Here is a 27,954-nt window from a genome sequence, read left to right on the forward strand (position 1 = left end):
CTCAACTCAGAACAGCAAGCTGGAAATTCAGAAAACTTTGTTCAAATAAAAACCAGAACAATTAAAATGGAATAGCCATGGTTTATAATGAACAATAACAAATCCAGAAGGGGAGAAAAACACAGTAAAAAAGACAGACTGGACTGCATTACACATCTTTTTACAAGGCAGAATTAACTCTTTTTTACTACAGAACTCATAAAAAAAAGCAGCACAAATCTTGGATCAACTCTATACGAACAAATGCAAAATATTAGATAATGAAGCTGCACTTTCTATACCGATAGTCACTCGTTTAAAATAGAGCACAATAATTAAATTAGTAAAAATATTTATTTTCCAAATGTAACAAAAAAGTTTTTAAAATTATGTTTCCTTTTCCTTAGCTTAAAGACTTTGTTATTTCTTTTTATTTTATTAAAAAAACTGTATTAAAAGAAAATATAGATTGCTAAGGAGTCAGATTTCACTCAGTAGTTATAAAGATAACAACCCTGTTGCCTGTGCAAACGTTGTGTGGTTAATCTGCTTCCAAGGGATTAAACAGAAGACGGATTAAGGACGCTAAGAAAAGGGAGTTCCGCATGAACTTTTCAAGCAAATTGCTTAGAAAATCCGGGCCTGGAAGGCCACGAATCCTGGGGTTTTGCATTCTTCTGAAAAGCACCATTTTTTGGAGCATGGTTGGTCATTTGCCCGAGCCCGTAACTCTTTTGAGTACGAATAGGCTACGAGGCTTGTAGTCTTTCTGCATTCATCACAGAAAATCCCCAAATATTCCACTTCTGAAATGAGCCTCATCCACCCATAAACAAACTATAAGAGAGACCATAACAGGTTGCCTAGATGGCCATTCCACTCTAGTTCAGGAGTGTCCGAGCTTGGCACCTTTTAAGACGTGTGGACTTCAACTCCCAGAATTCCCCAGCCAGCCATTGCGCACAGGTGTTATGGTTGCCAAGCTTGGACCCCCCCCTCCTCTGCTCTGGGTGAAGAAACACCACACACCTTTGTGTAGGAACCAGCTGGAGAGAGTCTTCTCCTCAGTCATGGGGGCCTTGTGGTTTCAGAAGACCAGAGATGGATTTTTGGCCCAATGCTCATGAATCTGGCCAGGCTTCCGCTGAATTGCACCCTGAGCCTTTTCTTGAGGCGCGTTTCACATCAAGCAACTAGAAAGTCAACCAGGACAATGCACAAAGTTGACAAAAGAGGTGCAAAAGTGGACGACGTGGCTGAAAGAGAAAGCGCAGTGAAAGACACCCGGGCAAAACAAAGCAAAGCCATTGTTAGATTGGCAGGCTGGTTCCTTTTGCCAAGTTGCAGCCTGCGAGGTTTGGCTTTTTGGCTCCACCGGTAACGGTGAGCACAACTGAAGCCAAAACGGGCAGCGAGGCCCTTTGCAGAAGTCCAAAAACTATAAGGCACAACTAAGAACAAAAGGAACGGGGGTGGGGTGGGGACGGACACAGACAAAGGCGATTCTACAAAGCTCCACAAAACTTGAGTGCCCTTAATAAATACCTAGAGAATGCCAAGCATTCTTGAGTGGTAAGCAAGGGAAATGAGTGGGGGTGAAGCAGAGCGGCCTGTTATCCCCGGGGGAAGAGAAGGAATCGGAAAGCTCTGAACTGCAACCCTTCTTTGCAGTTTCCCCCCCGGGGGAGGGGGGTCGAAACTCCACACTTCTGCCCTCCTTTAGAAGAAAAAAACACACCTCGCATACTAAATTGGTGGGTGGGATAATGTTCGAAGCCTGGGGGTTCCCACAGCAGGTGCGCAGTTTGGATGAGAAGCTGCTACAAGGCTCATTGTAAAAAGTGTGAATGGGGAGGGCAGGGGATAATGGGTGTTGTAATGCAGCACGTCTGGAGGGCAGGAGATCTGGGTGCCACACTGTCCACAGGGCAAAAGAGCACTTCCCAGAAAGGGGGCCAAACCTCTCGCCAGATGTGCTGAAGAAGGATGGGAGTGTCCCTCTTTGCAAAATATAAAGACCACTACGATGACTTCAGCATTTCTGAACCGCCAGACTCTTTGGAGATTGTAAATGTTAACGGCAGCCCATTTCCTTAATATTAGAAAACGAAGGCAGAAAAATGATTTTGCAATAGACAACAGATGGGAAGTGTATTCAGAACAGCTGCAGGGAGGACTCTAGAAGCCCCGGCAGAAAGGGTTAAAAATTCCCCCACTATGTTGTTTGCCATTGTGGCGCCTGGGTCTTTCGAATCTGCATTTGTTGGCATCACAACTGACAGATGGGCTGCCCTCAACTATCCTCCCCCGCCCCCCAGCTTCAGCCAAATAATTTTGCCTGTTTCCGCGTTTCTATAACCACAACGTACACAACTCCGTGAAGCAAACAATGCAGAAATGCACAGGTTAGCATCTTGCAAGCAAGAACAAAGGAAAATCACTTCTTACATCCTGTTTGATGATATAAAGTTTGGATTTATATATTTTATTCAGTGGAGGTGCTGTCCGTCTGGATTTCTGCCCCCGTGCTGGCTGAAAAGTTTCTGCAGCTCAAGTCGAAATCAGGAGTCTCCAACCTTGGCAACTTTTAAGACTTGTGGACTTCAAGTCCTAGAATGTCCAGGCTTCCAGATGTGTGGACTTCAACTTTTCAATTTCAGCGGCTGGCTGGGGAATTCTGGGAGTTGAAGTCCACGCCGCTGGGATCCAGACATTCTAGGAGTTGAAGTCCACAGGTTTTAAAGTTGCCAAGGTTAGACGCCCCCGCCCTGGAGAAACCAAACTTTCCAGACCAGACATTCCCTGAGAATGGAAGAGAAAGAAAAACAGATCCCATGGGTCGAAACATCCCACCCAATTCTAAGCAATGTGGTCCCATGAGGGCGCCGTAACAGACCATAAATCCCGCGAGTGCCGATTTCAACTCTGCGCTCTACAATACAGAAGCCCACCCTGTTGCTTGCTCGGCCAAAGTCTAGCTGCATATTTGAGAAAGGCTACGGATCAAGAAAAGTGCCACAGAAGCAGACATGCATGCACAAAGGCACAGAACACTGAAGTTCTGCTTGTTCCCACTTGGCGCCCTCCTCTACTTTATGCTCCCCATGTCATCCCCTGCATAGGATAGCCACCTCCAGCCCGTTCTTAAGAATACATTGACGGTGCTGGAACGAATGACATTCTACACAGTGAGAAAACAGAAGCGTGATACATTTTGTAGAACCACTGAATGCTGGTAGGAAATGAGGTTCAAACAAGGTAAGAAAATTTTCCAACGTCAAGCACATCATGTTCCCCCAACTGGGCAAATTCAGTGGCTTTAGAGCAGTTTTTCTCAATGTGGGGCAATTTAAACTGTATGGACTTCAATGCCCAAGAATTCCCAAAGCCAGGAATTCTGGGAGTTGAAGTCCAGCTCTAGAGACTCTTGTATGAATCCATCCTAGTTTGTGGAGTGTCTAGAAATTTCAGCCCGACCCAGATGGTGGAATTCATCAGGATCCCAATTAAAATTGTACAAAACCCCTTATGGGAAACTTATGACACAACGTGGTCAATGCGGGAATCCTAAGGAGAAGAAAGCTTTGAAAACAATGTCACTAAAAAAATTAATTTAAAAAAATACTCATGTCAGAACTATTCAGTCCACTGAGAATGAGAAGAGCTAAAAGGTGGGGGCCGCTCAGCCTGCTGTCAATTTGTGGGGTTGCCTTCTTTTGCAGGGCCCCCTTTGTTGGCCAGGAGTGTCCGGTGTTGGCAGATGTATTTTGAGGAACACTCTACGTTGCTGGACCTCAACCATCGTCTGCATTTCCCCCCTCTTTTTTCTGCCAATCATATTGAGAGAGCTGGTGGAGAAACTAAATAAAGTCTGTAGTTGAACATGTAAACAAAACGTCCTTGTGGGCTCCCCCGTTTTCTCGATTTGGGTGGAGGTCTTCTCTTCTAAGCGACCTCCTCTTCCCAATTTTAATATTTGCACCTGGGGTCGTTCTTCTCTGCCAGGAACTTCTCAATGGCCTGGTCGGAGTTGGAGAAGACCTCAAGAAGACCAGAGGTGGGCAAAAGCAGGGAGTCCCGAGAGGTCTCCGGGCTGCCTCTACGGTTTCCATTTTTTTTCCAGGGAGCAATCAGACATACTTATGCTTCGAAAACAATGTTGTGCGTTGGCTTGAACTAAAGATGGATGGTTTTGCCCCTCTTTTTTAAGTCTCTTGAGGAACCACTTCCATCAGCTTCTGGAACAGGACCGTGGTGGAGTCTGTTGGTGAGGAAAAGAAAGGATAACATGAGCAGAATGAGCCTACATTGGTCATCCAGGACACAAAGAGAGGTGTTTACTCCACTAGAAGAATCTCCGTCACTTGTCCTCCCCTCTGCCCCCCCCCCCAAAAGGATGGAGCCATGGCCATTTGTATCATTCGATTTAAAAGTAGTTCTAAACAAATGGTGGTGACACTGATTGGATTTAAGCATCTCCTTTTGTCATGTGCCAAACGACAACTGGAGGGGGGGCTTCTGCACCCAGGAATCCTGGGGTGGGGGAGGGATTCATTATAAATTCCTAGAAAATTAGTTTTGGCTACCCTGACTGGTACCCTGTGGCAGAAGTGGGTTACTACCGGTTCGCAACAGTTTCGGTGAACCGGTAGTGGAAATTGCCACTCGGTCGCCAAACCGGTACGAACAGCAGACTGGCCATGCTCCCGAACCGGTTCCCCTGTCGCCCAGGCCGTTGCCAGCATGTTCTTTAGTCTTTTTAAATGTTCTGCGCATGCACAGAACAGATTATAGGCAAACCGGCAGTAATTCCGGCAGCAACCCACCGCTCCCCTGTGGGTGGACCAAAAGGGGGGGGAAAAAGAGGGGTTTGGGGGGGGGGAAATTACATGTGGCACCAGGATCAGAGGATTCCAGTTAAAATCCTGGCAAAATTTCCATCCGTGCCCCTTGGCACAATTTCTTCCACCAGCCTATCCTCCATCCAAAATGGTCTTTGCGGGATAATAAAAGGGGCTTTTAGTAGAAAGGCGATTAATTATTTGAACAAGAAGAAACTGATGGATGACAGAAGCATTCTTAGTCAAGGAAATCTCTTGGGTAATTTTAGGGATTCTCTTTCCCCAAAAGAGAGAAACGTGGATTCCTCTGAATTACTGGATCCACAAATGTGTAAAATTGCAAAAATGGAATTTGTGGGGTCCTTGGTGCTCTCTGAGCTTGGGGTTTTTTCCTGCAAATGTGTCATTACTCACTTAGGTAGCATCACGGCTGCTAACAGTGGTGATGTTACGTAGTTTGGTAATGAAACGTCTGCAAGAAAACCGCCAAGCTCAGAGAGCACCCAGGGCCCCTCCTGTCCACACTGAGCTACAAATATTCCCCTATGTCGGTAAAACGGGAGCCTGAGCTTGGTTTGAGCACAGAGGACATGCTGGACAGGCCAAAGTCCAACCTCAATCTGCCCCAGCCTCGGTTCCCACAGTTCCCATCAAGATGGCCATAGCACCTGGAGGCTGAGTTGGGCATCGGCTCCTGCCAAGCCCAAGCATGCCCGGCTGCTCCTTTCAAGAGACACCGGGGTGTGGACGCCCACGCGGCTGAGTGAGAGGAAGTGGCTGGTGCCCCTCCCAATCATGCCCCGTCCTGCCTTTCTTCCAGGCATCTACAAGGTGGGGCAGCCCTGCCCAGGTGTGATTGCTGAAGATCCAGGTAGCAATAGCCCTTAGACTTACATACCTCTTTACAGCCCTCTAAGCGGTTTACAGAGTCAGCACATTGTCCCCCACAACAATCCGGGTCCTCATTTTACCCACCTCACCTTCAGCCTGGTGAGATTGGAACTGCCAAATTGCAGGCAGCCGGCAGTCAGAAGTAGCCTGCAGTACTGCACTCTAACCACTGCGCCACCATGGCTCAGATAGCCTTTTCCCGCCGTTTGTCATGTTCTGGTGACACCGAAAGAGAGGCTTAAACCCAGCGGAAGGGCTGCCCCATCCCCGAGTAGAAGAGTCCCTCACAAGCCCCTTCCATCCACGACAGCTCCTGGAAACTGAGACAAGTACTCACAGATGCTCTGCAGAAGCCACTTGGGTTTGTTTCTCCACCAGACACCGATCAGGTACACTGGGACACCGCTGAAGATGATGGCAAAGCCAATGGCGCACTCTTTCGGGGTCATCCAGAAGGAGACGACAATGAGGAAATTGCACGCAAGGATGAAGAAAATGGGCAACAATATATTAACCTGCATGGGAGAACACGAGGAAGGCCAAGTGTGTTAGAAGCAGGAACAACGCAAGGGCCCTTCAGCCCAAAGACCCACCAGACCTGTGCCTAGAGCCAACCAGTCTCAAGGATCCTCAGATCTGGACTAGCTCCAGGACTGAAAATCGAGATGCCCCCTCCAACGGTCCTTTACGGGGATCCCTCGCAAAACCGGTCCCAGAAGCTTCCATGTTAACGTCAGCCAAGCTCACCTTGATTGGCCTCTCGAGTTCCGGTTTCTTGTATCGTAGCCACATCATGCCGATGATGGCTAGGGCCACGCAGAGCCAGTTGAAGAAGCTGAAGAAGTTGATCACCGAAAAGATGTCGTTGGAGAAGGCGTAGAACAAAGTCATGAGGCACTAGAGACGGTTGGAGAGAAGGGGGCGAGGAGAGAGATCAGTGCCCTGCAGGAGCTGGGGGACAGCCGCTTCAAAGAACAGGCGCTTCAACCAACCCTGGCTTCATCCAAAGTTCAGAGACCCAGCAAACATGAGGACAGAATGGTTGCCGACGGTGGATATCACCCATCGGAGTGAGGTCAGAGGCCGTTCTGAGCTCAGAGTGGGGCACAGAAACAGAAAGACAGACAACGAGAGCTCCACAGAGGGGCAGGAGTCCCCACCAAGGAGAACATGAAATGATTGCCTTCAAAATGTGATGCGTTGTTTGTTTGGGGGCTTCAAGGGAAGGAGAAGTCCCCAGAGGTTCTGGAGCACCCTTCTCACCCTGAAAGTGCAACTCCAGCCTTGCAGGCTTCCAAAACTCAACACAACTCAGCAAATGTGGAGTTGTCGTTCAGGACTAGATCCTTACCAAAGTTAGAAAGCCATGTTCTGTTTGAGTCGGACAACTAGCTTCAATGCAAAAGCACTAAGAGGGGATTCCCACCCACTCACCCACATTGCCCCCCCCCCCAAGGAACCTCTGCCCTTGTGCAAGCATCCTTACCGTGAAGACGAGGGAGGGAACAGGGGTGAGCAACCGGGGGTGGATCATGGACAGGACGGAAGGCAGGTGGCCTTCCCGCGCACCTACGAAGAAAAGCCTAGGAGAGATTAAATTAAAAGTTCTAATTTATAGCTCATTCAGCAGGTGGATTCAAGGCTGTCTCGGAAGTTGCCTTGGGCTGTTTACAAGGCTTGAGGGTCAGGCCAATCCTATTTCAAGTGGTCAGTTTAGGAAGACGGTAATAGGGGGAGGGGCGCTGCCTCTACTTCTCCTGAGCAGGTGGAAATCCTCCTGGACTGAGCAGCTCAGCTAGTCAGGCCAGTTCTGCAGAAGAAGCCACCAATTAAAGGTTATTGCTTATTTACTTCTTATCACACTTGCACACCGCTGGGCTCCCGGTAACTCTGGGCAGCTCTCTCAACCGCCAAAGTAAGGACGTTACAACAGGACCCATTAAAGGGAAGAGAGATCCAAGAGGGCAAAGACCCCACTTTATTTGTAGAATAAAGTGTGTCTGTGTGTGTTGTGTGGAAGGTCTCACAACCGCTAGTTGGGTTTTCATGCTACTTTAAACAGCAGCAGACAGGGCCCCAAAAGAAGTTTATTTATACAATTTAAGTATATATGTTGCAGTCCAACTCCTATATTTTGCTGGGAAGAGGGGATTAAATGTCCGTCCTATACCTATCTACCCATATACCATACCTATCTACCATGTGTGTCTCCCTCCCTCCCTCTCTCTATCTATCTATCATCTATCTATCTATCTATCTATCTATCTATCTATCTATCTATCTATCTATCATCTATCTATCTATCTATCCATCCATCCATCCATCCATCTATCTATCTATCTCTATCTAATCTATCATCTATCTATCTATCTATCTATCTATCTATCTATCTATCTATCTATCTATCTATCTATCATCTATCTATCTATCATCTATCTATCTATCTATCTATCTATCTATCTATCATCTATCTATCTATCTATCTATCTATCTATCTATCTATCTATCTTAACAACTACAAGTTTTCCAGAATTGTATCCTGCAGGGCAAAATATGCATTAAGATCAGCTTCTGTTTTTGAAAAGAAGGTTTTATTCTCATTATATAGCAGAAACTTACCGGGATGAAGTGAAAAGGGAGCCGTTGACGGAGCCAAAGCAAGACAAGCCCACAAACACAGGGATAATCCAAGACATGACACCCAGGTGGTAATTTCCAAAATCCTATCGGCAAGCGGAGGAAGACGGGAGGTCAAACATTTCACCTCGAAAACTCCCGGGAGCCTAAGGAAAAGGCAGGCGGGATGCGAAGGGAGCTAAACTTGACTGAAACCCAGCAGGGGAAATGGGAAACCCTAGAGCTGCCTGTTCGAATTCTGCCCTGCAGTGGTGCTCCCTTGGTTTCCCCACATGGGAAGAGGGAGAACGATATTTCACAGGATTATCGGAGAGGATGGGCGGTGAATGCCAAACCCTCAAAAGGGGAGCTTCCCATCAATCAAAGGAAGCTGAGCTCCAGTGGGGGAAAATGGCAAAGTCAGAGAAGCTTCCTTGGTCTTGGGCATCCCTTCCTGAATGATTGCATTTTACCACAGCAACGGCTTCTGACACCAGCATCTCGTTGACCGACAAGGTGGTGAAGTAAGCCAGGTTGGTCAGCACGTAGACCAAGGTGACGATGGGAAGTGAAATAATGATGGCCAGAGGGAGGTTTCTGAAAAGAGACAGGAGAGTAGAGCTTCAGAACATCTGGTTTACAGCTCTTCCGGTGGCTTCTGCCGTAATAACAGCCCAAAAGTATACAGAGGCCGCCTTCTTCTCACCAACAGTACAAGGTTTTGGAAGCTCTCACCTATAAGGGTTAATCATCTCTTCTGTGACAAAATTCAAGTAATTCCTGCAGTTTGAAAGAAGGAAAAAAGATTTTTGAGTTTACAATATGTAGTTGTAATGGGGGGGGGGGAGTCATCTTGACTTTGTAGGATGAGAACAGCGCGTCAACTTAGGAAAGGCTCTTTCTCTCTCTCACAAAACAAGAGATCAAGAGATCTGAAGATCACAAGGCCTCCTTGCCCTGGGACTCTTTGTTCCTGATGGTAGCAGGTTCTTCCTCTTTTGGAACACAGAGGTGGAAACCCAAGGGCATCTTCCACCTGGCCCACAACTCTCAATGACCCTCATAACTCACCATCCTCCGTAGGCAAAGAGGCCGCTGTACAAGGCCAGGACGATGTTGCCAACATCTGTTTTGGTGCCCTCAAAGGAAGATTCGGGGTTGAGGTTGATGACATCACCTGTGGGAGGGAAGGAAGGTGACCCAATGTAAGCGGTGGAGCGTTTCCCCTTTCTCCTGCAAAGGGGCTGGGAAGGTGGAAAACTACGGGAAACGAAATGTGTTACAACTGCCCTTCATTGGAACGGAAAGAAAATTTTCTCTTGAAATTGACGAGCCCTGGAACTGCCGTTGCCATATGCACAGCGAAGGGCCAAGGTTTAATAGGTAGCTGGACCTTTGGTATTGCATACAGCCCAAGACACAATTTGAAACGAAAACATACACAAAGGATGAGCCTCTAATTCAGGGGTCCTCAAACTTGGCAATTTTAAGACTCGTGGACATAAAACTCCCAGAATTCTCCAGCCAGCCTCTGAGAGTTGAAGTCCACAAGTCTTAAAGTTGCCAAGTTTGAAGACCTCTGATCTAATTGCTCCCTGGGACTCGAAGCAAATCCGAGCTATGTTTCCCTTGGAGTGCCCCCGCGTGCATTGGGAGCAGCCCCTCACTCTGGATCTGAAATCAATAACAGCGGAAGCAGCCCAGGAAAACACGGAGAAGGGAAGCTGGGCTTACAATGGCTGGGTTTTTCATTTTTTAAAGGTTCTTTCAAGATGCTGACAATGTTTATTTTACTTGCAAGGAAATTTTGGCAGAAGCAGGATTTTGTCTCTTTTGATCTGAAGGCCATGCGGTTGTCCTAGCAGAGGGGGTGGAGTGGGGTGTTATATGCCTGGCCCTCCTCCAAGGAAGGAGGCCTCAGGTAGGGAGGGGGAGTTGGCTTGGCCACCCCTCAACTACCTGCCTCTCCAGCGAGTCCATCACATGCCTTCTGCAGCCCCAACTGTCAGGACTGCAAGCCATCTTTTCTTTTGGATCTTTGGCCTGTCAGACTTTCCATTATTCTACTGTGCATTTTCCATTGTGGGAAAATGGGAGGGGGGATGGAATTAGATGGTATGTAACCATAACAAAATTCCATCTAGAAAGCCAAGGTCATCCATTGTATCTGCAATTGACTGGATGGGTGGAAGTGCCAGTATGGCAGTGGGAGATTGGACCATGGGATGGACCTGTGGGGGGGGGGGGGGAGATCTTTAACTTTCAACTGGGTGGGGAAAACCGGGAAGCTTTCAGATTCAGGTTTTCCCAGATGTGCCAACATGGCTCTCTTCATGAACTGGAACTTCAAGCAATTCTTTGCCTTGGACTCTGATTTAATTTTGGATGCTATTTGGAACCCTGAAACCAACAGTCTTCTGCTAATATAGACACAACCAGATATCCAGAAGCTCTCTGGAGACTCCACAACTGATGCCCGAATGGCCCACAGTGCCAGGCTCAGCCATTTCTTTGGCTCCCCTCTTCCCTAAAATTAAGCAAACCAGATTTGACAAGATCCATCCCGCCTGTAATTATTAAGTGGCCAAAATTGCAGCCAGTGGCAACATGCCCTTTTAATGAGAATATGGAGGTATTTAGGGAGAGGAGAATAAAAATAGCGCCACTGTCCTATGCCCGGGAGACTCATTATTAGATCGCATCTGAGGCTATTAAGGGAGATGATTGAAGGCGGCGTGGAGAGAGCAGTTGAGGGAACCTGCAAGTTGAAAGAAAACCAGGGAAAGTTCAAAGGCTCCATCTGAAATTGGGGTGGAACGTAGTCTGGATTCCCAGGAGGGAGGGGCTGCCTCCCAGAGGGCAAAGAGGCAGCAGTCCTTGCAAAGTCTGGTAGGCAGGAGGAGGCTGAAGACGGCCCCTCCCTAGCAGTTCACAGGCTGTAGTTATGCAGATACTAGTCTGGCAAGAGTCTGTCTGCAGACGAACGACAATAAAGAAACAACACAGACACAACTGCACTGTGTCATTCTTGGTTTGTCAGGCCTGCAGCCATCTTTTCTTTTGGATCTTTGGCCTGCCACACTTTCTATTATTCTGATCTGCATTTTCTATGGTGGGAAAATGGGATGGTGGATTGTACGGAGTTAGATGATATGTAGCCACAACAAAATTCTTTCTAGAAAGCCAAGGTCATCTGCACCTCTGCACCAGACCAGAACTGGATGAGTGGAACTGCCAGCATGGCAGTGGGAGATTGGACCATGGGACAGGCTTGTGGGGGTGGGGACAGGATCTTGAACTTTCAACTGGGTGGAGAAAACCGGGAAACTTTCAGATTAGGCTTTTCCCAGATGTGCCAACATGGCTCTCTTCATAAATTGGAATTTTGAGCAATACTTTTGCCTTGGACTCTGATTTACTTTTGGATGCTATTTGGGACCCTGACACTTGGTTCTTGGGACCTGGAAGAAATGCCTTCGTGATGGATGCTAAGCAGGTCTCCATATGCCCAATTTTCACCCAAGGATGCAAAGTGCATGGACTGAGGATACAGATTTGAATCCAGGCAGATCTTCAGTGGGAGAGTTTCAAGATCAGCTATTCCCCACCTGGGAACATCCCTCCAAACAATGTGGGGCCAACCTTGCAAGAGCTTCTCATTGTGCCTCTGCCACTCTTCCCTTCAGAAGCTGCTCACCGGCCAGGCCAGGTAAGCAAAGAGCAATTCAGAGCAGATTCCTGGGTGACTGGCCCATGGGACAAAGCTGGCACATACGTCCTCATGAAAATACATCCTGCCAGGCTGTTGGTGTGAAAGAAAAGAGAGCAGGATAAGCAGCCTAGGCCCCCTTATACGTTAGGGATGACAACTCCACAAGTGGAAGCTGCTGGGAGTTGAAGCCCACAGTAACCGAGAACTTCTGGGCTGGTCCACCACCATCACCACTCAAGGAGTCAAGAAGATCCTCTCCTGGTCCCCCATCAGCAGAAGCTGCCTGAGCTGCACCGTTTGCCTTTTTCTCAGGCATCCAACGCTCCGTGTCCAGATGGCACAGCACACCCCTTTCATGTAAGGGCAGGAAACGGGCTTTTCTCCGTTTATGGGGCAATAAAAAGATTTCCCCATGCACTGCCCTACAGAAAAGGTGTGGCGAGCTGGATGAGAAGACACCCACTCTTTATTCCCCTTGCCAAGGCCAGGACCACAACTACAATGGGAGGTGGCCCCACGGCTCCGTCTCTGCTGGGCTAACCACAAAGTCCTCACTCAGCTTGGAAGCCCACAGGATTTGCACAAGGCTGGGAAAGTCCCCGGGGGACTCTGGCCGCTGCTGCCTGGATTCCCACGGATTAAGGTGGGGCTGCCCCGCCCGGCGCAAGAGAGAGGCTCCTCTTCCCAACGCTACCCCTGCCCTGGGCTCCAAGGGGCAGCTTCCAGGTGGAATGAACCCCCCCCTCCTTTGCCAGTGGCCAATGCAAGCCATACCAGGGGTTTACTCCGCCTCGGCTGGGGTTGCTGAATCAATGCAGGCGACAAGCGGGTATGTGTCATTTGTCCCAGCTTACCATGGCGGCTTTTGGGAGTCAGCTGGGAAGAAAGGCAGAACTGGCCTTGGGGCAGAGAAGGAAGCGGGGGGGGGGGACACTGGGGGCAGACAATCCCACCGTGATCTCTTTGAGCGTAAAACCAGCCAGAGAAACCTGGATTGGGCTTTTGAGATCCTGGTTTTTTTTCTATCCGGCAGCGATGAAAAGCAACTCTGGGAAAGCCCCAACATTTGGACAAGGGACGAAGATCCAAAGGTCTCAAAGGTGCTTCCCCCCCCCCCCCGGTTCTCTTTACCAAAAGGCCACTGGACATCCTTGGTTTCTTTTCTTTGAAAATGTTTTGCTTCTCATCCGAGAAGATTCTCCAGTTCTGACTGGAGGGGAATGGAAGATAGAACTGAAGAAACTTCTTGGACGAGAAGCAAAACGTTTTCAAGGGGGCAAAAAAACCCAAGAAAGGCCTTTTGGGGAGAAAAGCACCATTGGGGACCACCATGACCTGGATGACTGAGAATCTCTACAGGCAAAATGCCAAGCCGCTCCCTCATTTGGCTCCGGTGCTCTGGCTACTGCCGCATGCCCTGGCAACCATCTTTACGGCTAGGAACGCCTTCCCCTGTGGCTGCGTCTTTCCGCATCCCGGAGAGAACTGAACAGAGTGATGGAAGAGCAAGCCAGCTCCTGACAATCCTGGCCCTATAGCCCAGGGGTCTCCAACCATGGCAACTTTAAGACTTGTGGACTTCAACTCCCAGAATACCCCAGCCAGTTTTTCTATGTGATTTTTGTTTCCCACCAGGGCTAACGCCTTTTCTGCAGGAGGGCCGAATGTCAGCCTCTATATCGCTTGCTTGATATCGGCTGCCATAGCAACAGGGGGGAGGGGGCTTCTGCATTTGGAGGGGAATCATGCTGGAGGAGATGTCTCAAAAAGAAGAGGGAGTTTTGTTCGCACCGTCTTTTGCGCATGCTTAATGGACTTGTTTAGGTTTAGTCAAGGTCAACCGTCTCTGTGCATACCAGATGGATGAAGCCACCTGAAGATGCAGCCCCACATGACACCCTTGGGGGCTGGAGATTGGACATTCAGCTTGGGGTTATTGGGGGAGGGATTTGTGTAAACTTTTGATATGTACAATTTCGCGCCTTTAGCCTCAGATCTTGCTCAGAATACCTCAGCTTTGCTGGCTGAGGAATTCTGGGAGTTGAAGTCCACAACTCTTAAAGTTGCCACGGTTGGAGACCCCTGCTATAGGCGAATACACGTAACCAAGCCTTCAGCATTTCATAGGGCTGGAGCCAATGGGACTCCCTGTATGCTATTATCAAGATGCAAAACAAATTAAGACAATTCTTCTCCTGCAACCTCAGACGGTTTCACTCAGATCTGTTTTTCCATCCAACAGGTTCTACACAGGTCTCTTTGAAAGCTATTTTCAAGGATTCGAACCGCTTGCACTGTAGTGTAGTGTTCTGTAGTGGCTTCTCCAAGCAGACCGTTTTAAGGTGGGGAGAGACAAGGATCTATAATTGCGTAACGTCCCTCCTTTGAATGGGATTTGCATGGGTCGCAGAGAATTTCTCTGGAAGTGGAAGACAATCTGTCTACTGGAGTGTACGTTCCGGCATGCAGGCAGACAGAAAAAATAAATAAAGTATTATTCTCTTTCTGGGAAGGAAAAGCAGTTCAGCAACTCTGCCGAGTCCTCACATTGCCTGACATCTGTTTCAGGAAGAGAAGGGGGGGGGGATTTCCCCTTGCAATGTGCGGCTGACGGCTGATGTAAACCCCATCTCTAGAGGGGGGAGGGGGCATTGCAAGAGCCACATCAAAGCACTGAGCTAACTAAAAGCAGGGCTGGATTTGGAGGGGGCGCGGTGTGGGGGGGTGGGTATCTCTGTTCCAAGCCAAATTCCGGGTGCCAATGCCTCTCTTCATGCTTTCCCACAAAGCTCTATTTTGAGTCACTCGTCCATGAGCATCTTGTCTTTTGGCCTTACAAAGATGCCTCCATCTGGTTTATGGAAGCGCAGACCCTCCCAAAACTCCCCCCTGGCAGTTGAGGAAGCATTTCAACCTCTGTCCCGGCCCGCAAGAGTTGGGGCCCTAATGTTGCAGCCTGGAGATTACACAAACCAGTGTGTTTTTCCAAATTTGGCAACTCTAAGATTTGTGGACTTCAGCCGTTCCCTAAAATTACGCAAATTACAGAATTTGGATGAAAGACTCAGGGAACCCTCAAGGCTGTAGACTAGACTGACAAATGGGGTGGGGGGGAATCCCAGAAGAAGCCGTAAAGCAGAGGTCTCCAAACTAGGCAATTTTAAGACTTGTGGACTTCAACTCCCATAATTCCCCGGCTACCCCACCAATTCTGGGAGTTGACCTCCACAAGTCTTAAAGTTGCCAAGTTTGGAGAGCCCTGCCATAAAGCACTGCTGTGCTACTCCAAAAACTCTAGGTGGACTAACACATAAGGTTGAGCTTCATGCAAGGAGACTTTGTCCTAAATTCTCCAGGTCTTAGCTGGGTTGTGAGACAGAAAACTGAGTGTGGGGTCTTCCAGAGGCCATGCAAACAGCATTCACAGTAGAAAGAGAAGAAACAGAGGAAGGGAGGAAGGAAGGGAGGAAGGAAGGGAGGAAGGAGGGAGGGAAGAAGGGAAGAAAGGAAGGAAAGAAGGAAAGAAGGAGGGAAAGGAAGGAGAAATATTCTACGAGGACAAGAATCTGCATTCCTTTCTATTTAAACAATCATGTCTTAGATCACTCTAAAAGGTTTCACTCCCACCTTAATTCTTCCCCACAAAAGGAAACTTTCTTTCTTCCCAAAGTTTCCTATCCTGCTTATCTGCACATCTCTAAGTCAAAAAAAAAAAGAAGAAGAAAAGGCCGAGGAGCCATTTATGGCAATGGCAACGACATTCTCTGGAGATTTGTGTCACGAGGTCTTCCCCGTGAAGAGAGAAGCAGCACAATTAACAAAGTTAGCTTTATTCTTTAAAGAATAAATATAAAGAAAGAATAAAGCCTCCGGACTTCCTGTAGAAATCTTAATTTCTCCACCTCCGTCTGGCTCTCCTGAGTCTCCCTGTTCCAGCCTGAGAGACCCCTGCCCCATTTTTTACATAGTCCCATATCCATCCATCCACTCACCCACCAATCTAGCCATCCACCTATTCATCCATCCATTCACCCAGCCATCTATTCATCGGTTCAGAGCTACAACGAACCCTGAATGCTTCTGAGGAAGGGAGCTGCACCTCATGAAAGTTGCAGTTTTGTCAATTTTCTGTCTAAAAAATATAAAATATGTTAATTGGAAAAGGAGGTAGCCGACTCCTGCTAATTTTTGTGACCCACAAGAAGCTTATAGGTAGGGAGTAAAGGAGATGACCTTAACGGAAGAGCCACAATCTAAGGGGTTTTCCTAGAAGAGTTGAACCTTCAGAGCAAAGGGGCTTCTGGATTTAATCTCGAACTGGGGCTTTCGATGCAGCGTAAAAAGCCGGAGTCACTGAGATGCTTTTGAAATGACACCCGGTCATGGATTTACAAAAAAAGAAATCCCCCCCCCCAAAAAAAAACACGTCGAGTCACTTTAGACTTCAAACAAGGAAACCTGTCCAAAACAAGAGGTTTGGTGATAAGGAAACCGAAGAGGAATGCAACAGGGGCCAGACTGCTCCGAAATGTCAGGCCTTACTCAACTGCACAATGACAGAAACTCCAAGGAGAAGGTGTATCACAGGGCAGGAAAAAAATACGACCGAATGGAAGGCTATTTGAAAAATGGAGTTTTCCTTTGGAATATAGAAGTCTTGTTTAAATAAAGAGAGGAATAAAAAGGAATATAACCTTAGGCGAAGGATGGGGGGGGGGGGGGAGGGATTAAGAAATAGGAGTGCAAAATGAGGTCTTGAAGAGCATTTTCCTTAACAATACTGTAAAACCAAGGATTGAAATCGTCTTTGAGCGGAATTAGGAATCTGGTTAAGGGATAAAAAGAGAGAGTTGCGGTGCGCCGGCAGCCTGCAGAGCATGGGCCAGTCCTGGAGTCTGGGAAAGGCTCGGACGAGGGCTCTGACAGAGAGGGGGCCAGGGTCATCTGGGAGTTATGTGCTGCCTCTGGAGTCTGACATCAATGAAGCAGAAGAACAATGGGAGCCTGTTCCCAGTGCGCGCATGCACAGAGCTGCCGGAAGGCAAGAACAGTTAAGACAAAAGGGGCACCTTGGGAGTAAGGCTTGGAGAAGACTGGCCCCTTTCATAAGACATAAAAGAGGATCAATCAGATGTGAGCTTTTGCAGGAAGCAACTTTTGTTCATTCTGGTCGGTTTAAGCTCTGAAGCTCCGTTTTGACTCTGTGCTCCATTTGGCCTTGCAAAACTAATTGGCAAGTAGGTCCCTGGCAGCGTTTCAAGAGAGATAAAGGTGGGTGCTTAGCAGCCTTACTCTGAAAGACTGTGGCAGACTTCTGTCTGACTCTTCACAGACTGGTTGTGAATCATTATGGGCTGTGAATGAATATAATTCACAGCCATTTAAATTAAAAAAAGGATTTTTGGGACTAAGCGTGTGATTTTTACTGTCTCAGGAAGCCTAGGTCAGAACAGGGAGTTACAGATATCCTAAAGCAGGAGTGTCCAACCTTGGGAACTTTAAGACTTGTGGACTTCAATTCCCAAAATCCCCCAGCCAGCGTTGCGACGCTGGCTGGGGAATTCTGGGAGTTGAAGTCCACAGTCTTAAAGTTCTCAAAGATGGACACCCGTGTCCTAAAGGAAGATTGCAGAGTGTGTTTTGCTCCATTTTACGACCTTTCTTGCCACAGTGAATGTGTTAATTGAATCTGGCTTCCCCACTGACTTTGCTGGTCAGAAGATGACAACAAGTGGACTCCAAGAATTATTTTTGAGTTCCTTCATCAACCGAAGTGGCTAGACAGAATCTAATCTGACCCTGGAATTTTCAGGAAGGAGGGTCACGAAACAAGAGAAGGGCTTTGGGGCAACTGAAAGAAAATAATAACCCCCCCACCCACCCCCACAGCATGAAATCAAAGCTGTCCGAAGAACGCTTCGTTTCAAACTTCGGCCGATGGTTTTAGAAGGGGCTAGGGGAAATAACCGGGCTACGAACCAAGAATGCTAGCTATTCCTTCCGCCATTAGCAGCTGTCGCTTCTCGGCACAAGGAACAAGTTGGCCTTAGGGGTTATTTGCTGAGTCACTTGTGGTCCCACAACTCTGGCTTGGTACTCCTTCCAAGAAGGGTTTTTCCAGGTATATGTATATTTTTATATAAGTTGCTCTCCTAAGCGAGACTGTCTCTAAATCCAACAAACAAATAAACAGAAAACAGAACTACGGGGAGCCCTCCATTTCCAATCAGAACTGAGCCCGAAGTCTCCGTCATTAAAAGAGACAGTTAAGTGTGTTTTGCCCCATTTTGTGACCTTTCTTGCCACAGTCGTTAAGCAAATCCCAGCAGCTGTTACGCTGTTGAGTGAATCTGGCTTCGCCTCTGGACTTCGCCGGTTCAGAAGGTCGAAAAAGGGGACTACATGATTGCAACTGTCAAAGGACATGCCAGTTGCCAAGCCTCTGAATTTGGATCAGCTGGCCGTGGGGATTCCTCAACCGTCGTAAGTGTGAAAAATAAGCTCCTTTTTTCAGTGCCATTGGAATTTCAAACGGTCACTAAACAAATGATTGGAAGTTGGGGGCAACTTGTAGGCTTCTGCTCGAAGGCACAATGCTTTGATTTTTCACGAAGCCTCTTTTCTACTTTCCGCGTTCGGCCTGGGTGGGAGGACGAGGCGGCTGTGCAGCTCCTTAAAATGAATCCCAGACTTTCTGCCCCACTCCCACCCTTCGGAGAGGAGATACGTACCCTTCCCGAGCTGCACAAAGCCGAGGGTGATGATCAAGGCCAGGGCCAGCAGCTTGGCGGCCGCGAAGGCATCTTGCACACGAGTAGCCGCCTTCACGCTGTAGCAATTGACCGCTGTGAGCAACACTGGAGAGAAACACACCAGAAAAAGCAACGGGTAAGTAAATCTGCAGGCATTTTTTTTCTTTTCCGAAAACGGCATGGCTCAGGAGCTGAAGGCCAAAAGTTCACGCAAAGTAATCCCACCCACTTAATATGATTATTTTCCATGTAATTAACAGCTTATCATAATTCATAAACGCAGGAAGGAACTACAAGGGATGATGGCAGTACCCAAGCCAAGCAAACGCCTTAAGTCAAACCAAAGGACCCTGGCTGTGAGGGAGCATCCCTGACCACAGGGCAGAAGACGTGATGAAAACTTCTTCATTGCATAACATGTGGACAGGCTACCATAGTTTCAACCAGGAAACTCCGAGCATCCTAGACCGAGCTAAATCCAACAATGCAGAGAATTCCTGGAAGATTGGCATTCAGATAAATCAGCCTTCAACAGATAAACTGCATTTAGACACCATTCAAAAGTTAAGGAAGGAGGAAAACACCCAAACACATCATCCAATAGTGAGATAAGAAGGGATTAACACTAGACAAACCACTCAGGCAGAAAACAATAATCGAAGAACTACCAAGGTGAAAACTGCAGCCCACCAATGCAAGTAGGGCAAGCCACTGTAGATCAACAGGGAAGAAACCCTACATTCAGCAGCACCGGTGGTGTTATCTAGCAGGGTAATGAAACGTCTGCAAGGCAGCCACCAAGCTGAGAGAGCTCTGGGCCGATTGCACCCTTTTGTGCATTGATACATGGACTGTATGTGGAAGAGTCTGGTAGCACCTTCTCTGTCCAAGCAAACTTGGGTGAGCTTCTGCCTTTGAGGAGAAGGCTCAATTCCACACTGTTGCCCCAGATGTGCCCATTTGCTCTTTGTACCCTCCGTCTGGTCTGTTACCCTTGGTTGTGTCTCTAACGCAGCCTTTTAAGGCAGCAGGCAAAGGACCAGATCATCCTGATTGATTGATTTGCTTTTTAAATAAACTGGGCTTTCTCTCCCGCCCTGCTCCCAGACAGCTATGAGCCGATGTTCTGTGTCCCACACCGGGCACTCCCCATGCTAAGCACCCAGGACGAACCCCAGACAAGGACAAACTCCCAAATCCCCTTCTCAGCTCTGTGTAGGCTCTTGAAAAGACGTTTCTGATGCAATTCTCCATCATCTCTAAAGTGGATAGAGAGAAGGAGAGGGCTGCTTCCTCTTCCTTGTAAGAGACTAGTCGACTCAACTTCCGCTTCCTTCCCTTCCCAGCTCAAGCAACAGAGGCAGGCGGTTGCATCACCCACCCGCGCCTCCTCCATTCAGCCACCTTGGCGGTTCTTCCCCTCCCCGCCCCGTGTTTGTAGAGTTTGGGCTGCCAGCCAAAAGTGCCAGCCGCTGAGAAGGTCCTCTGCTAAGGTGGAAACTGGAAATGTCACAGGGCCCTGGGCTGCTATGGTGCTAAATATAATCCCAGGCAGGGATTATGCAAAGAGTAGAGAGGCCCCCTGCTAACTCCTGTAAATCTCTGCTTTCTTAGCTGGAAGACTCCACAGACATTTCTCTCTCAGGCTCTTTTAAAAATATTGACAGTCTCAATATTTGCAAGGAGGAGACTTAATCCTTTGAGTCCACAAGAGCCCAAAGCAGTTTGAGTAACTGGACAACTGCACCCGAGAAGCTCAAACTGGGCTTCAAACTGGGCTTATTCCCCACTGGACGTTCGGCCAAGGGATTTAGAACCTTTCCAGGAATTTCCCCCAAGAGGATTAAAGCCCATCTTAGCCCTTTGGCTCTGCAAACATGGGAGGTCATCGTGCATTATCTCCAGAGGGTTCAAGGGAGCATTGCCACGAGACAACTGGAGCTATGAAGGCCCCCTCCCCAAAGTACAGATTCCAATGCCCATAAAAGAATCCATGCAAAGTGGGTCCTTCTCCGGAGTTGAGGCTGTGGGGCTGTTGGGGTTCGTAGCAGTGGTGGCTTCCAGATGCAGTCGCAACCGGTATGCTGAGACAGAGCCGTACGCCCACCACAGGCACACATGCGCACCCATCGCCCTGCGATGCTCCAGCTGTTTGGCGGAGCATCGCACAGGCGCCATACGCTGTGCACGCATGGACAAACGGCCCGGTTGGCTTAAATACAGGTAAGAAACATCCCTCCAAAGCACCGTTCCAGTAGGGTGGCTGCTGAGTTGCTGCTCCCAGCAGCCACCGGTACACCCGTACTGGGGCATACTGGCCAGAACCCACCACTTGTTTGTAGCTCTCGACATCTGAAAAGCCAAATATTCCTGGACTCAATGGATGGAACACCTTTTGTCATCTGTAAGAACAACGGCCTTAAACTTCCAGATGTCACTGATGCTCTCCACAACCGAGCCTCCTTGGTGGACCAAGCAAGGGACGCTTGTTGAGAGAATCAAAGAAACTCAGAGCAGCCACACTGCTGGGGTGGAGGGGTCATTCCAACAAGGAGGGGGGACTTCTCTTTATCTACCGGCCCTCCCAGCCCAACAACTGGCCATTCTTTCCATTTTACCTTCTGACCGTATGGGGGAAGAAGGTCTACAATTCATAGACTGGCCTCACAAGATTCTGGAAGTGAAAGATAACCATTATCGGTGGGGAACAAATATGGTGCTTAGACCACATGATGAGACCACGTAGACCAGGGGGTGGGGAGTGGGATAGAATGAATATCAACAACAAAGCTCCAGTCATCTCTTTAACATCACCCACCCACCCACCCCAGCAGTCTCTTACGTCTATCTCAACTCCAGGCAACAACAGGAAAACAACCCCCATGTGTCTCTTGCCAGCCTCAAGTGTTTCTTTTTCAAGAAAAGTCAATACACCAGGAGTCTTATGGATTCAACCTTTTCAGAGAAACTTTAGAAGAGGGCAAATCCATCCCTTGGGACAGGGTTGTGCCACTTTTCTTCTCTTCAAGACTTCACTTGGGCTGAAGCGAGGAGCTTCCAAGAGAATCCCACCATCAGTTGACTAGAAATGGGTCAGGAATGTACCCCAACTGGGATCAAAGCGTTGGCAAGGACAACCCCCAGCTGGTGAGAGACTGGCATCCTCTTCTTCAGCTGCCCTCCCAAAACCAGTTTGTCTCTTTCATCCCTGTAAATGGGCCTTTTGTCTCCATACGCTTGTGACCCAATTTCTAAATCATTATAATCCAAGAAGGCCGGTCACTCCAGAACAAGTTTTTTTAAAAAAATCAGGGTGGGAGGAAGAAACCAAACCGAACTGTGTGGTTTTTTTGTTTTTTGTGTTGTTTTTTTTAGCTTGAACGCCACAAACCGTCCTGCCTGCAAAGAACCAACCCAGGATCTACCAGCCATTGAGCTGGCAAGCAGCCAAGCCTCATGTTTCAGGTAGCTTCTTTAAATCCGAGCCTTGTCCAAGATCATCCCTCAAGCCTAACCCAAATCCCAGGGTTTTCGCTTCAAAGAAAATACTTGCCAGGTTGGAGATACACCCAGGATAGATACACCCAAGTTCGACAAGCAAAAATAATCCCAGGTTAACTAGCATTAATGTTGTGTTTGGTGTAATCTTAACCAGATGCACCATTGCAATTCTGGCCCACTTGACAAAGCACATGTTTTTAATTTGATTTGACATGTTGGGTAAACTCCAGCACCTGGATTTTCAGGCCATGGTTTAGGATTGAGTGTGTTGTGCAAAGTTGGTCCATTGCAGTAGAATGCATCCTCAGTTCACATAATGCAGAAGCCCAACCACTAGTTTGGAGTAGAGAAATTAACAGGCATGGAAGTTGCGAAGAACAACAATGACTCCTGCTTTTGGGGGTAAAACAACCATCCATCCATCCAATTGTCCCGATTGTAAATTGTAGGAGGTGCAATATGGGCACAATTATTTCTGGAAGGGCTTGTAACATCAAGACACATCTAGTCAACAATGAAATGCGACAAACGGCGCCTGTTCAGACAGACAGGGGGGCCCCTGTCAGGTTTTCGGATGCGATGTATTTTTGCTTTGCTCCTGGCGAAGAAACGGCCAGACAAGCTGTGAGTTGAGATCTTGCACAGTCAGGGAAAAACAACTGCACCGCGGATTGTATGGTTGTAAAAACAAAGGAAGATGAGGATGAGCCAATCGACGGAGATGCCAGAAGATTCAAACCTGATTTCTCTCCATCAAGTTTCTTCTCCAATCACTGCAGTCCCCGGAGTTCTTGGCAGGGCGCCTCACTTTCTCCAGCAGGAATCTGCCTGATCTGCAGTTCTTGGCAACTCGCTTGTGATTGACACTCGCCTGCGGGGTGGAGGGTGGCGGAGGCCGCGCTGCGGTCCACGGATTCCCCCTCCCGTGCGGAGAACTTCAAAAGGGCTTCCCAAGTTTCAGAAGCTTCCTGTCTTTTATCGATGCCCAATCAGGGTGGAAAAAGGACAATTGAGGTGCCCAACATGTTCTCAGCAAGCCGACACAGATGGATTGAGTTGCTTTTCCCATCACCTGAAGAGACTCTGAGTAACAGTGAACCAAACCTGGCCAGGTGCATTGAGCAGGAAAAAAGAGGGTGAGCGGAAACCGTGTGTGTGTGTGCGTGGGGGACTTTTGCTTGCACAAATTGTCATGTTTTGTACCAGAAGAGCAAACAGCAAAGTCTCGCACCCCTCAGTAGGTCCAATTCCAACATAGACAACTGCATTTTTTTAAGACAACCAAAAAGACTCTTTACTAAGCACCAAGTAAAAAGATCAAGTGCACAATGTTAAAAGCCCGTTTCTAAATTCCTGTGATGTTACGCTGGTGCTGCTTCAGCAACTAGCTGACCGTGGGCCAAACCTGGCCTGGAAACAACGACTGGTTGGCCCAACGGGCAAGAAATTGGCCCATCCATGCCGATCAGAGATCAGCCAATAATCTCCAGGGTCGATGCCATCCTTGCAAATCTGCGGCTAAGCCGACCAGCAAAAAAAAAGGAAGACAAACAGCCCAGACGTCATGTGCGCAGTTGCTGGGCAACGCCAGCATCGGCTGCTACGGATTCTGTCGTAACCTAGCAGCAAGGTGGGAGCCCATCTGGTTGCTGAGCAACGGTACATGATGCCCCCCTCCCCAAACTCGCGTGCAGAGGCCTTCCTTCTGTCCGCCTCCCTCCCCAACTAGCCAGGTGGAAAACGGCTGCAGCACCTCAAAAATCAAAGCGGCCGCTGGCGGGAGGAAGAAGCAGCAGCTGCAACCGACCTGACGCCACGTGGTCTATTGCCACCTTTTGTGCATTGCATGGTACGTGGCAGAATTGTTTCCACTCGGTTTTAATCTTTTGAGGGGCCGCAGCTGTAGGCCTTGTCGAAATAAATCAGGCCAGCACAATGCCCAGGTGGTCCCATTGCAGGACTGAGTAGGAAAAGAGGCACGGGAAGCTGGCTGCAAAACAAACGCTAAGGCAGTGCTTCCAGCTTTGCAGGATTCCACTACTATAAGCTTACAATCAAAGTAGTCGTGGCATGCGCGTCTTGTCTGGCCTTCCTCGGAGGGCTGATTGTTAACACGCAGGGCAAAAGAAGAAGATGACAAGGCAATCCTTTGAGCTGCTGTCCTGCAGCAAGCAGATAAGCTCCTCTCCGTCTTCACAGGGTGGTGATGGAAGAGATGAACCCTCAACCCTGATGACATAAAACCTTCCTTGATGCCACCAAGACTTTCTCCCAGAGTTGGGAGGTTGCCGTCATTTAAAAACCAAACCAATAAACCGCCTTTCTAAGCACGGTGGCAATGCCACTCTGAGGCCAGCACCCTTGTCCTCTGAGGAGCCTTGGGCTACCCTCCAACTGCCACTCTCCCGTCCGCCAATCACAGACCATAACAATCTTTTAAAGCTGCCCAGGGCCTCCTCCAGGGACCGAAGCATCGGGAGACCAAGAGGCAGAAGACTGATGGAAATCCATCAACTGGTTGAGTGAGCAAAGGAACAAAACCAGGGAATCTTCCCCAGAGCACCCTCTTCAACCTGGTGCCCTCCAGATGTGTCCATGCATCAAGGGAGGGCCTTCCCCTCCAAGCTGCCCCTCCAAGACCCTTCTTTGTCTTCTCTGGAGCGATCCGCCAGTGGGCAGTTGCCATTTTACTGCGCCAGGGAAAATTCTGCGGAAGTGTGACACGATTCTGAGAGCTCCTCTGTCCTCAAGACAGTCAGGGAAGGAAAAAAATAGACAAGAGGTAGAAGTAACTTAATCACACAGCCACGTCTGCACCGGCTTTCAGGTGCAGATAAAAGGGGTGTGGCCAGACATGCAAATTTGGGCTTATCAGTAATTTGGTATACATTGTGGGGAAACAGAAAGGTTTTCCAAATGCTGTTTTACCACTTAGTTCTTCTTGGATTGTTAAAATTTGTTTTCTGTCCATCTTCAAAACAGCTGGGGATTTTTGCTAGCCGCTTTGTGTCCTAAGAAATGGGTGGCATATAAACTCTTAGGGAAGATGGGAAGGAAGGAAGGAAGGAAGGAAGGAAGGAAGGAAGGAAGGAAGGAAGGAAGGAGGCTCAAACAGGCTTTTGGGGGATTTTATTCAGCAACTATGAAGCCAGAAAAATAACTCCCACCCCAGATTCCATTTCAATGAGCAATTCGCTACAGACAGAAGAGGATCCAAAGAACTTTAACCAGATAATAAGTCAATCTGAAACTCGGGGTATTACTTCCCTTCTCGCAAGGTGTCCTAGCGGCATCCTAGATTGCTATCCCATCATCCTCAGCCAGCATGGATGCCCACAGATCAAAATGATAAAACTCTTATCCAAAAAAGAAAGCTCTTAGAACCCTTTGCAGTTTTATATTCCGCAGATTACTCCACGGTGATTTAATCTCAAGTCTTCCAACATCCAACCCATCATGGATTATTCAGCAAGCTATGTTGAAACAAACCACAGTTTAGCATCCTGCCCACCTGTCTTTTGAGACCTTTTAGAGGGAGGAGACAAAGAAGAAGCAGAACCTCCTGGGGAAAATGCTAAACTGCCAGGCAGAAGCTTGCTTTCTTGCAACTTCTGGATTCCACATCTTCACACACACACACCCTGGTTTTTTCTGCCTGGTTGGGACCTTGAGAAATTGTTATCAAACAGAAATAAACAACGGAGGCCCAGATGGATACAAAGGAGCTTGACAGAATTTGCAAACAAACTTGGACACGGCCGTTTGCCCAAATAAATGCAAAGCACCCAGGGAAGTTTGGAGGGACAGAAAGAGAGGAAGTGTCCCACCCTTCTGGTTTTCCACTAAGCACCTGCACCGGAGAAGCCCCCACCCCCTTTCGATGAGATGAGCACTAAGAGGGCGGGGAAGCGATGTGAGGACCCCAGGATCCTTCTTTCTGGAGGAAAGTCAAGGCTTCCTCTTCCACGTGGAGAAAGTCAGCCGCAAACTCACAGCCCCTCCTTGAAGGGAGAGGAAGGACAAGCAGCGGGTGGGGCTTTGCAGAGGGAGGGGTTTCCCATCCCGAAGCCCAACCCCCACCGAAGACAACACTGCCCTCCGGTTTGGGAAGAGAAAGCCCCCCTCCTCCAGATTCAACGCCCAAACTGGGCGCGCTTGGGCCAAAGGAGGGCACGGGGTCTCTCTCTCCCATGGGGGGTGGGGGAGAAGGGGAGCGGCCAACCTCCCCTCCATCTGCAACGAAGCACAATATGGTTGACCCCAACTGTCTGCCGAATGCGGCGCAGAGCTTGCAAACGTCAGAGCGGGCCGGACCCATGATGGCCAAAGGGACGGCGCTACATTGTGGAAGGAGAAGCTGGTGGGGGGCGCTTGCGGGGGAGGGCAACCAAGGAGGCAGGGTGGAAAGATTGAGCCCTTTTCAGAAAGGCAGAAGATGCTTCCTGGGGCTGCGAGGGTCTTGGGGGCTCAACCAAACAGCTGGGATTTCGGGGGCGATTCCTGGAAACCCTTTGGGGGGGGGACGACATTGGACTATGGATAGGAGAACTGGAGGGGGGGCCATTTCCCCAAGCAAGGCTCCGCTGCAGCCTGGGCACTGACAGCCGGGCAAAGACCCCCCACTTGCTTGGGTCCGGAGTCCGGCGAAGTTGGCATCGCAAGCAGCTCCGAGGCCGCTGAAATTCGGCCTTTGCAGACTCGGCGCCGCTTCGCTTGCCCCACAGCCCGGGTACCGAGCGGGGGGCGGGCAGGGCAGGAGGGCCTGGGGGAAACTTTTCCGGTCTCCCGCGAGCCTCGGCTTGGGCGCGGCGCCCCCCTTCCCGGGCAGGGCAGCTGATGTCAGCGCCGCTTCTTCCCACGCCGGAGGGAAGCCGGTTGCGCCAGTCGCCCAGGGACCGGGAAGGGGCGCGCCATTGCCCCCAGCCCCGTCGCCTCTCTCCCTCGCCCTCCCCCCCCCCGCAGCCCCCTGCCCATGCTCGGCTCTACTCACGCACGCAGAGGCAGGCGATGAGCTTGGTGGCGCCCAGCGGGACGGGGCAGGTGGGGAAGAGGGGCTTGAGCAGGTAGGTGGCGAAGACGAAGGCCACGATGTACTGCGAGGAGGGCCGGATGATGAGCAGCTCGATCCAGAGCTTGAGGAAGGCGGGCAGCGAGCCGTAGACCTCCAGCATGTAGGCGTAGTCGCCGCCCGACTTGGAGATGGTGGTGCCCAGCTCGGCGTAGCAGAGGGCGCCCGCGATGGAGAAGGCGCCGCACGCCGCCCACACCACCAGCGCCAGCCCCGGCGAGCCGGCCTCCTTCAGCACCCCGGTGGGCGCCACGAAGATGCCCGAGCCGATGATGGTGCCCACGATGATGGCCACGCCGTTCAGCAGCGTGATGTTGCGCTTCAGCGCCACCCCGCCGCCTTCCCCCGCCGCCGGCTCTGCCGAGGCGCAGCCGTTGCCCCGCGGACCCGCCAGCATCCCCCGCGCCTCCTCCTCCGCCTCCTCGGCCGCCCCCGCCGCCGAGCCGCGCTTCTTGGCCGAGCCGCCCGACATGGTCCAGCCGGAGGACGCGCCACGCGCTCGGCCCCGACCACGCGCCCTCGCCCTTTTATCCGCCGGAGCCGGCCGGGACCCGCCCTGGCACGTGGGAAAGGCTCGCCCGCCCACCCGCCGCC

The 27,954-nt window shown here is 49.5% G+C and overlaps 1 protein-coding gene across 1 annotated transcript; it reads right to left on the minus strand.

The window, feature by feature from the left end:
- Positions 1 to 61: 61 nt before the first annotated feature.
- SLC7A5 (solute carrier family 7 member 5) lies at positions 62 to 27,847 on the minus strand. Its single transcript, XM_081963657.1, has 10 exons — positions 27,283 to 27,847; positions 18,771 to 18,896; positions 9,399 to 9,504; positions 9,063 to 9,107; positions 8,801 to 8,924; positions 8,331 to 8,434; positions 7,198 to 7,294; positions 6,459 to 6,608; positions 6,049 to 6,226; positions 62 to 4,240 (listed from the first exon to the last, which is right to left on the minus strand). The coding sequence occupies exons 1-10, from the start codon at positions 27,830 to 27,832 to the stop codon at positions 4,185 to 4,187; spliced, it is 1,536 nt and encodes a 511-aa protein (XP_081819783.1). The 5' UTR covers positions 27,833 to 27,847; the 3' UTR covers positions 62 to 4,184.
- Positions 27,848 to 27,954: the final 107 nt, after the last annotated feature.

This window comes from Natrix helvetica (assembly GCF_964273705.1).
Source record: "Natrix helvetica genome assembly, chromosome: 10".
Classification (NCBI taxonomy): domain Eukaryota; kingdom Metazoa; phylum Chordata; class Lepidosauria; order Squamata; family Natricidae; genus Natrix; species Natrix helvetica.

Excerpts from the sequence above, each read along its gene's own strand:
- SLC7A5 (XM_081963657.1), bottom strand. The coding sequence starts at position 27,832 with ATGTCGGGCGGCTCGGCCAAGAAGCGCGGCTCGGCGGCGGGGGCGGCC. Across the intron at positions 9,108-9,398 it reads CTCTTTGCCTACGGAGGATG|GAATTACTTGAATTTTGTCA; the intron begins GTGAGTTATGAG and ends TTCAAACTGCAG. Across the intron at positions 8,435-8,800 it reads TGTCAGAAGCCGTTGCTGTG|GATTTTGGAAATTACCACCT; the intron begins GTAAAATGCAAT and ends GCTTGCCGATAG.